General features: G+C 43.2%; 1 protein-coding gene across 8 annotated transcripts in view; it reads right to left on the bottom strand.

The window, feature by feature from the left end:
• The window catches only part of ILKAP (ILK associated serine/threonine phosphatase), a 39,132-nt gene that overhangs the window by 15,813 nt on the left and 13,134 nt on the right, over positions 1 to 10,185 (bottom strand). For 6 of the 8 annotated variants that reach the window (XM_065556244.1, XM_065556247.1, XM_065556246.1 and 3 more), the window contains 7 exons: positions 9,913 to 9,977; positions 9,412 to 9,469; positions 7,680 to 7,799; positions 6,048 to 6,174; positions 4,885 to 4,991; positions 4,267 to 4,360; positions 223 to 310 (listed from right to left, as the gene is read on the bottom strand). In XM_065556244.1, the coding sequence (XP_065412316.1) occupies positions 223 to 310; positions 4,267 to 4,360; positions 4,885 to 4,991; positions 6,048 to 6,174; positions 7,680 to 7,799; positions 9,412 to 9,469; positions 9,913 to 9,977 (659 nt within the window). Of the gene's footprint in view, positions 1 to 222; positions 311 to 4,266; positions 4,361 to 4,884; positions 4,992 to 6,047; positions 6,175 to 7,679; positions 7,800 to 9,411; positions 9,470 to 9,911; positions 9,978 to 10,185 lie in introns of all 8 variants that reach the window. The other 2 variants (XM_065556242.1, XM_065556248.1) reach the window with 1 other exon arrangement.

Below are 10,185 nucleotides of genomic sequence, written 5' to 3'. Positions count from 1 at the left end.
TGTAAGTTATGACCTAGAGGGACACACAGCTACTTTAAGTTCCATCCTCTTCAAGGAGGAATCTTTGTAGGAATAGTTGGGGAGCTCCCAGCTACTTCTGTCCAGTCTCTTTCAGTGAAGCTTAGTAAATAATGGTTGTGTGGTTGGGGAGATCAATACCTGTAGGTACTGGGGACGTTATACAATTAAAATCTATGTAGTAGGTTTCTCAGTGCTACTTACCCGGCTGTCTCCAAGGTTGGCAATGTAAAGGATATTATCTACAGCCAGGACACAGGTTGCTGTGGAACCATCCTTCCAGGCAGGCTTCCTGAAGGCACCAGAAATAAGGTTACAATGGAAAAAGCTAGTTTTTGTTAGAGGTTCTATTTCAAAAGGTTCAGAGAACCCTGCAAAGGATGCCTCCATTGCAAGGCATTCAGAAGTCAGCTAGCCCCAAAACACCAAGCTTCTGTTTGGGAGTTCTCCCCGTTTTGCTCACAGGTTTTTGTTAAATTAATTATATAAAACAGGTTTATAGACAAGATACATACGAAGATGAAGACAGATTAGCAACAGAGCAGCAATTTCTAACTGTGGGGTAGCACCCCCGAGGTGGGGTTCTCAGGGATGGCTGCAGGTAAGAGCTACCTCTCCGCAGCTGCTGGAACCTGACCCTGTTTTTCTTCTCCTCCCATCCTATGCTACACTCAACTCCAGGGAAACACATTTAAGGGTATGACAGAACCAGTTTCACAGTAACTGCCTAGCTCTCAGTGCCTAAAAAATAATGGAAGTTCTCCCTAACTGGCAACTTCCACAGAGTGCAGGGCAGGTGGATGGTGAGGAACTAAATAGTAACAGAGGAGATTGTGCAATCTACTCACTCTTCCCCTCTACCCTCATACCTGGTATTCCTCACCCATACTATTTCAACTCAGCACCCACAGTACCCACCATCCTCCAGCTTCAGCAATCCCCACCCCGTTTAAGTTGTGTTCCTGACATTTGGCTTGCTGTAGTTCAACTGGTGTCTGGACAGCACTGTGTAAAATCAGAAATGCTGCTTGCATTATAGCTGCAGCACTGTTTTCCTTATTGTGGACCAGATATAACAGTACAGCAATTTTGAGTGTCATTTCTTAAACTTATCTGTTCATAAATCATCTTTCATTGAGTGTTCCTGAGGCTGATGAGCCTAATTAAATTTCTCCATAATTTCAACATGCTGATATTATAACTAACAAGTTTGCAATGCAGCCTGTAGATTACAGAATATAATATATACAGGTTAGATGAAAGAACAGGAGAACTTGTGGCACTTTAGAGACTAACAAATTTATTAGAGCATAAGCTTTCGTGGACTACAGCCCACTTCTTCGGATGCATCATCCGAAGAAGTGGGCTGTAGTCCACGAAAGCTTATGCTCTAATAAATTTGTTAGTCTCTAAAGTGCCACAAGTTCTCCTGTTCTTTTTGCGGATACAGACTAACACGGCTGCTACTCTGAAAGGTTAGATGAAGTGTTTTTTTTGTTTGTTTGTTTTTTAAAATACACACACAGGTTTGGGAAAGATACCAAATAATTGTTTTAACGAATTCTGTTAGTACTTTTTTGTGCCTACACTGGTAATGTTTGTTTTGTTTAACTGGTTAGGGTTAGAGGGCTGAGCGAGAGTTTGGTCTGTGATGTGATACACAAGAAGTGAAATTTCTAAGCTCATTGCTGAATGTATTGATATTCTCTCCAGCTATGTTATAGATGAAAAGTTATTAAATGGAAAGGCTATACAAGGCTGGTAGCCAAGCTTAAGTATAAAGCGATACATGGCGACATCTCAAAGTGTTAGATTCCCCCTCCCCCCACACGTGGGGATAGGCTGTGTTTTTCCTCAAGGAAAATAAGTCTCCATTAGAACAAAGCTAAAAAGAAGTATAGTCAATTAGAAGGATGATTCAAATATTAGTCATTAACCATCAGACCCATTCATCCTTTAGAGGACGGGTTCTCAACCCTTTTCTTTTTGAGGCCCGCCCAACATGCTATAAGAACTCCACGGCCCACCACAGTAACTGTTTTCCTGCATATAAAAGCCAGGGTCGGCGTTAGGGGTAACAAGTAGGTCAATTACTCGTGGCCCCACACCACAGGGAGCGCTGTGAAGCTAAGTTGCTCAGTCTTCGGCTTCAGCCCAGGGTGGCAAGGCCCCAGGCTTCAATCCCATGCGGTGGGGCTTCGGCTTTCTGCCCTAGGCCCATTAAGTCTAATGCCAGCCCTGTTTGGCAGACCCCCTGAAACCTGATCACTGTCCCCCAGGGGGTCCCGGACCCCTGGTTGAGGACCACTGCTTTAGAAAGCAGTCTTGAAAATAATGCAAGATTTAACTAGTAAACTTTTATCTGCCTGTCCCATGTTAACTACATAACTTAAGGCATGAAAAAAAAAAAAAATCTCAGTGGTTCACTAGAATCCTTGATCATGTGCATTGCTTTATGTGGGAGTATATCTGCTGGTAGCCACCTGAATTCTGGATAGAGGGCGATGCAGAACTCCCTGAATATCTGGAATTCCTTGTGCTACGAACATGCCACTCTGTCATGTTATGAGCTTGCAGATTTAAGTTAAAAAACTATTGCTTTCACTGAAGTGGTTTTTTACCCACGAAAGCTTATGCCCAAATAAATCTGTTAGGCTTTAAGGTGCCACCAGACTCCTTGTTGTTTCTGTTATTTTAGTAATATGCAAGATCTCCTTGGATACAGGTCACAAAAGGTGCTATAGAAGAGAGGGACAGAGGCCAGTTTTGGCTCACATTCTGGCCCTGTAATACTTCACTCCCCATGGCAATCCTGGTCTTACCCTTACAGCGTAGGGTAGCCCTATGTTGCTGTCCTGTACAACCTGTAGCGTAGGGGGGCAGGGCTGGAGCGCACTACACTCCAGCTCATATGGCCACTCTGCCAGCCTATCAGCAGCCATTGAAGGATGTTGCTCCAACTTGCATATGGGCCAACTGGACTCTTGGCAAGGAGCGATGATGACTTTTCAGAATGGAGTGGTGATCCCCAAGGGTCAGTCCTAGGACCAATCCTATTCAACTTATTCATAACTGATCTGGAGAAAGGGGTAAAAAGTGAGGTAGCAAAGTTTGCAGATGATAATAAACTGCTCAAGATAGTTAAGACCAAAGCAGACTGTGAAGAACTTCAAAAAGATCTCACAAAACTAAGTGATTGGGCAACAAAATGGCAAATGAAATTTAATGTGGATAAATGTAAAGTAATGCACATTGGGAAATATAACCCCAACTATACATACAATATGATGGGGGCTATTTTAGCTACAACTAATCAGGAAAGAGATCTTGGAGTCATCGTGGATAGTTCTCAGAAGACGTCCAGGCAGTGTGCAGCAGTGGTCAAAAAAGCAAACAGGATGTTAGGAATCATTAAAAAAAAAGGGATAGAGAAAAAGACGCAGAATATCTTCTTGCCCTTATATAAATCCATGGTATGCCCACATCTTGAATACTGCACTGCATACAGATGTGGTCTCATCTCAAAAAAAGATATGCTGGCATTAGAAAAGGTTCAGAGAAAGGCAACTAAAATGATTAGGGGTTTGGAACGGGTCCCATATGAGGAGAGATTAAAGAGGCTAGGACTTTTCAGCTTAGAAAAGAGGAGACTAAGGGGGGGGAATATGATAGAGGTATATAAAATCATGAGTGATGTGGAGAAAGTGAATAAGGAAAAGTTATTTGCTTGTTCCCATAATAGAAGAACTAGAGGCCACCAAATGAAAGTAATGGACAGCAGGTTTAAAACAAATAAAAGGAAGTTCTTCACACAGCACACAGTCAACTTGTGGAACTCCTTGCCTGAGGAGGTTGTGAAAGCTAGGACTATAATAGGGTTTAAAAGAGAACTGGATAAATTCTTGGAGATTAAGTCCATTAATGGCTATTAGCCAGGATGGGTAAGGAATGGTGTCCCTAGCCTCTGTCAGAGGGTGGTGATGGACAACAGGAGAGAGATCACTTGATCATTACCTGTTAGGTTCACTCCCTCTGGGGCCCCTGGCATTGGCCACTGTCGGTAGACAGGATACTGGGCTGGATGGACGTTTGGTCTGACCCAGTAAGGCCATTCTTATGTTGTTTGCCCCAATGTAGGAGTTGCACCTTCTGGCTGTACCACTCAGGAGGTACAACTCAGAATTGGGGTCTGGGAGAGAGAAACATTTTTAATAGTTACAAGTAGCTCTGGAGGACATTTATACTTACTGACTGGAGGCCTGCTTCAGGAACTCCTCATCTGTATGTTTGAAAGAGTCCAGAAGGCATCTCTTCACTGTTTTCTCCACACTGACTACCTCTCCTGTCACAAGAGAAAGTGGCGCATGCTCCTTTTGAAACACCATGCTCATCTAATCCCTGCCCCCTTCCTCACTTGTCTGACATGCATAAACAGGTGACACTGCACGCATGTTACTTACGTAGGGCAGACATGGCCCATGTGCCCAACTGCCAAAGATTCAGGTATAAAAGCACATGGCCAGTTTGTATAACATAGCCTAGTTATTCACCCTTGAAGACAAGGGACACCTATTGTAACGCTATTATTTTCCTCAGCCATATTCACAGATCTGCTCTGGCTATTTCATAGAACTTGCCTAATCTAGCTAACACTGTTATGGCTTTTGGCTTGATAACCTCACAAATCTGCTCAACAACTTATCACACCTCACCTATCTACAGCCTAGAGGCATGACCGCCCAATACTCCACACACATCTATGTCCCTGACTCTGGCTGTCCAAAGTCATTTCTTAGTGGACACACCACAGCACAAGTCATAAGGAATGAAAGATGATGCACATGCTCCCACATGGCCCTCTCTTACCTTTAGGAAATTTCCTAATCAGGTTTTGGTGCAGATTCTGTGCTGCAAATTTTGAAGCTCGAACTCCCCCATGGCCATCAAAAACGGCAAAGTATGAGACACGGGTTCTGCAAAGGAAGAAACATTAATGTAAACTAGCTGTGAAACGGCGGGTATCAACCAGAAGCTAAGATTTAGTAAAGAGGCTTGTGTCCCTAGCACCTCTCCCAACCTGTATTGGAAAAGAAAATGCAGTGTTTCCTCTAAAAAGTGTAGAGCTAGCATGTATGAGTACTAAAAGTTTCCCCACCTTCCCCAGGAAATGAAGGAAAGGAAAAGAGGCTTTGGCCCCCAGCTACATTTAACAGCAGATAAACATTCCACCTCATGGGCACTTCAACTCTGGAACCTCTCTCCAACAATTTCAGAATTTGCTATTCACAGATGCCAGTGCAACATAGCTGTGCAATACACAAGACACATGGGGACATACTATTTTCAAATTGCCTTTTGGTCTACAAGCTTTAGATCACATATTTAGCTTTAAAATAATGTTTTTAAATAATCTTTTATGGCCTGTCCGTGTTGTTTTTAAAAATGATACATTCCACCACTTCCCCTCTAATCATCTGAAAGGTATAGTTAATTTAAATTGAGTGTTTGATACCTGATGGCTTCTCTTCTACAAGTATCCAAGCTCCTCATCACTGCCACAATTGGGATTTTAACTGTTGTGAAACCCCAAAGGCAAGGCTTAAACAGCTATACTCAATTTCAGAGCCTTCAAGTATCTTGGGTCTGATATCCAGAGGTACAAGGAGGAGTTGACTTCTACTGAAGTCAACAGGAGTGGTGGGTACTCAGGACTTCATGGGGAAAATAAATAAATAAAAAGAAAAAAGTCAGGTCTTAGGCACCTGATGTGGACCACCTAACAAATGAGGTACCTTTTGCATCACCAAACCTTACATGATTTTCTCAATGTCAGTGGCAGAGCTAGGAATACAATCCAGATCACCCATGCCACCACACAAAGCAATATTTAGTCATGAGCAGTAGTTGCTCGGAGTGAGGGATCATTGTCAAGAGCTCAGGCAAAGTTAATGGGAGCTCTTTCATCTTCTTGTCATGACTCCATTCTACTACAATGTTACTCCCTGGCCCCAGAGGTGTGGCCTACTTACATTTGAGGGGGAAGGGGTCTGCACTCCTCAGTGAGGTCATTCAAGATGACATGTGCATCCTGCATTTCCTCTCGTTCACCTTTCCTCTCTGCCATATAACCTTTCAGTCCAAAGATGCCTCCAGATGCTAGTGAGAAACAAAGCAAGATTACACACATGAAACGCCTCTGTCTCCTAAGCCTGATTTACAAACTTGTGATCATTTTGCTCTATGCAAGATTCTGAAAATCCCATGGTACCATGACAAGAAGCATGTCTTGCCCTACATGGGCTGTACTTGAAATTAAAGGTTTTTTTTAAAAAAGGGTCAGCTTTTGGAACCTTTTGCTGAAAGTGACATGCTTTGTGACACTAGTATTAAGTGACCCCAACATCGGAAACTGTAAGGCAGTTTGCATCCTTTTGAATCAGGGCAACCAAGCTTGAGTGCTAAAGCTACATCAGACTGGGATATTGCACGACCAGGAGAGGGATGCACTCCATGGAAACTCTCTTGATCAGGGGTCTCAAACTCCCATCTGCGGCCTGCAAGCCTCCCCAATGTGGCCCGTGGGGCTCCAGCAGTTTTGGGGCAGGGTCTCTCCCTTGGCCACACCTGCTGCCCCCCTCAGGGGCCCTGGCAGTGCAGTGGAGCTGAGCAGCGTCTGCCTGCTCGCTCCAGTGGCTGCCAGCGCCTCCCTGCGGCCCAGGGGCAGGGTGGGGCTGTGCCTCCACACGCTGCTCCTGCCCCGACTGCCCCTGCGGCCAATGGGATGCTGTGGGGGCGGTGCCTGGAGGCAGAAGCGCACAGAGGCCCCCTGGCATGCCCCGGAGCCCCAGGCAAGCACTGCACCCCTGACCTAAGCCTGCACCCCCACCCCCAACCAAACTCCATCCCAGAGCCTTAGGCAGGTGGGAGGGCAGAGTTTTGGGGGGGTGGGTTCTGGGCGGCATGAGTGACATTGGCCTCCTGGGAGGATCTGAGGACTGGCACTGGCCCTAAGGTAAACTGAGTTTGAGACTCCTGCTCTTGATGAAACAGTAAATCTGTAATGAGGCTGCTAACGATAAAAACGCTAAACCAAATGTTGTTTCAATCAAATTTATCTTTCTTAGTTTGAACCTACTGTACACATCCAGTTCTCAAAGCCTAGTGCAATGTTAGGAAATCTGTATCACTACTTTGTCTTACACATCTGCACCAAAAAGCAAGCAAGCCAGATGTGAAAGGTTAAGCCATTTTTCTCAGGAGTTCTCTTTTTATTGCAACCATTTGATGGAGTGACAAGATGTTAGCGCGGCAAGGTGGTCTGAACCACTCTGCCAGGAGTCAGTCACTTCCACATCTGCTACTCCAGGACTTGTGCTCTGACTGTAGGTCTATGCACGGTTGTGAAAGTACCCACTATTATACTTCTGGGCTGGTTCATCACAACTGCTAATAGCCTCCCAAATTAATAAGAACATACTTAGGGGATGCATCCAAACTCTGGGATCTAAGTATGAACTCTGCCAGCAGGCAACACACTTCATTTCTTAGAATAACCATAGAAAGTGTACTGAGGAACCAGAGATCAGCTTTGATCTGGACTTACTCAACCCAACGTAAAGAGTACAAAACAGAGTACATTTGTTTTCAAACTGTCTGAAAACCTTTACAAACTTTCTTTTCCACAAGTTCTTCACGGCCGTTCTTCTCTTCCTCTGAGACTTTCCTCTTCTCTCCTTTCCCATGATTCCCTACTGCTGAGACCTGCTCAGTGATGCGTGAAGCTAGAAGACAGCAAAAATACAGATATCTGAAGACTTTGCAGAAGTGTTTTCTGCCCTTTTCTGTTTTTATTTATGGGAATCACTCACCTCTTACATTGAAGAGAACAATTCCTTTTACACTGAAGTATTACGGACCTACAGTACTACTACAGTCTGGTAAATTTTGGTTGGCAGACTCCCCTCTCCCCCACTTTGGCCTTGTCATTAGTTTCCTAGTTACCAGACTGATCTGGGTTGAATGCTTCGATATGTTAAAACCAAAAGTTTGAAGCAGAGGAATTTCTAGTTTTTGCAACAAGTCTATCATGCATGAAAAGGATGGTTACTACTTTCTAGAACAGAAAGATATAGAAAGAAAGAAGATATATAAGAGACAGGATGGATTACAAAATAAAGTCAGGAGTGATGAGGTAGAAACATAATTAGCATGGAATCTGAAGTGACAGTGGATTCAGTGCTCATAGAATGAGTCTCCTCCTAGTCCCTAATGACTAGCTGTGTACATGATGAAAATTTGGCAAATCTGGCAGTCTAGCTTTAAGTTACTCTAACAGCAGTAGGCAGTTTTGGCCAGGATCAAGTCACAGTGGCAATGCTGTAAGAAGCTTGTATAGTGCTTAACTGCAGCCTGTGTAACTATAGCAAGTGCTCTTTACACTTTTCACTTTAGAGAGCCCTAAGTTCACTCCAACCTCCAAAAAGCTTATAGTACAACAGTGGCTCTCAACCTTTCCAGACTACTGTACCCCCTTCAGGAGTCTGATTTGTCTTCTGTACCCCCAAATTTCACCTCACTTTAAAAGTGCTTGCTTACAAAATCCGACATAAAAATACAAAAGTGTCACAGCACACTAGTACTGAAACATTGCTTATTTTCTCATTTTTGCCATATAATTATCAAATAAATCAATTGGAATATAAATATTGTACTTACATTTCAGTGTATAAACAAGTCATTGTCTGTATGAAATGTTAGTTTGTACTGACTTTGCTAGTGCTTTTTATGTAGCCTGTTGTAAAACTAGACAAATATCTAGAGGAGTTGATGTACTTCCTGGAAGACCTCTGCATACCCCTGGTTGAGAACTACTGTATTATAAAACCCATTATCTGCAGTCTTTCAAGGACATCAGAGATGTTATGGAGTCAGCTAGCAGGAACTGATGCATGTACGTACTTCTGCAGATAGACCCATGTTTGATGAACTTAGATTTTTAGCAAAAAATAACAGGAGTACTTGTGGCACCTTAGAGACTAACAAATTTATTAGAGCATAAGCTTTCGTGGACTACAGCCCACTTCTTCGGATGGGCTGTAGTCCACGAAAGCTTATGCTCTAATAAATTTGTTAGTCTCTAAGGTGCCACAAGTACTCCTGTTCTTTTTGCGGATACAGACTAACACGGCTGCTATTCTGAAACCTTAGACTTTTAGTTACATGAATAAGTCTCCACTACCAGTACAAGAGCCCAAATACTCACCAAGATACAGGCAAGTTTGTTGGAAAGAACAAGATGAATCACAATCCCAGTATGACAAGCTAAGTTGACAAATTCCATGAGAAAAGACATGTATGGAGGGACCCTCATGAAGGCTGTTACAAGTCCCTTACCTGAGTCACCACTGCTGGCTGGTGGGAGATCATCAAAGAGCAAAGGTCCTCCTGTCCCGGAAACACAAGAAAACAGTCAACAAATGTAAATTGAGTGCCTCAACCCCATGAGCAGAATTCTGATCATGTCCAACAGATGTGTGAAGGCTACAAAATGTCAGCTTACTCAGACCAGATCAGTTTAAACGTGTACCTCTCCAAGATATAAAACAATGATTAGCAGACAGTGGGAGGCCCTAGGCCTTATGTTGATGTTTTTAATATGCCCGATGTTAACATTTCAAAAAATATGAAAGATCCATATGAAGATAGCCATTTATATTAGTTGAAGAAATGAGTGAGGAGGAAGAAGATGGACACTCAAAATCTTCCAGAATATCTACATGTTTATCTTATACTTATGTATAATAAAAAAGGTTTACACAAAATCTCAGTGTGAGAAGAGATGCTGATGCAAACAAGCTAGGCAGATGCCAAGACAATGATTAGAGTCCTCATACCTGAGTCAGCACTGCTGACGGGTGGAAGATCATCAAAAAGCAAAGGCCCTGTTTGTGCTTCTTTCCCTAAAACACATCAGAGCAGAGTCAGAACACACTTGAAAAATTATTTACAGGAAGAAAAGGAATGCCCCATTATTCTAGAACAATCCTTGCCCCAAATGAACCCCTCCACCCTAACTATAGGCTGTTACTGCACAAGACAGAAACTGCCACTTTCCTGGAAATAGTCAGAACTCCTTTGTAAGCATTTCTAGCTAAAGCACTTCTGATT

This window comes from Chrysemys picta, chromosome 9 (genome assembly GCF_011386835.1).
Source record: "Chrysemys picta bellii isolate R12L10 chromosome 9, ASM1138683v2, whole genome shotgun sequence".
In the NCBI taxonomy this organism is placed as follows: Eukaryota; Metazoa; Chordata; order Testudines; family Emydidae; genus Chrysemys; species Chrysemys picta.
The sequence above is the reverse complement of the archived record's forward strand: the minus strand, read 5'-3'. Positions and strand labels throughout refer to the sequence as shown.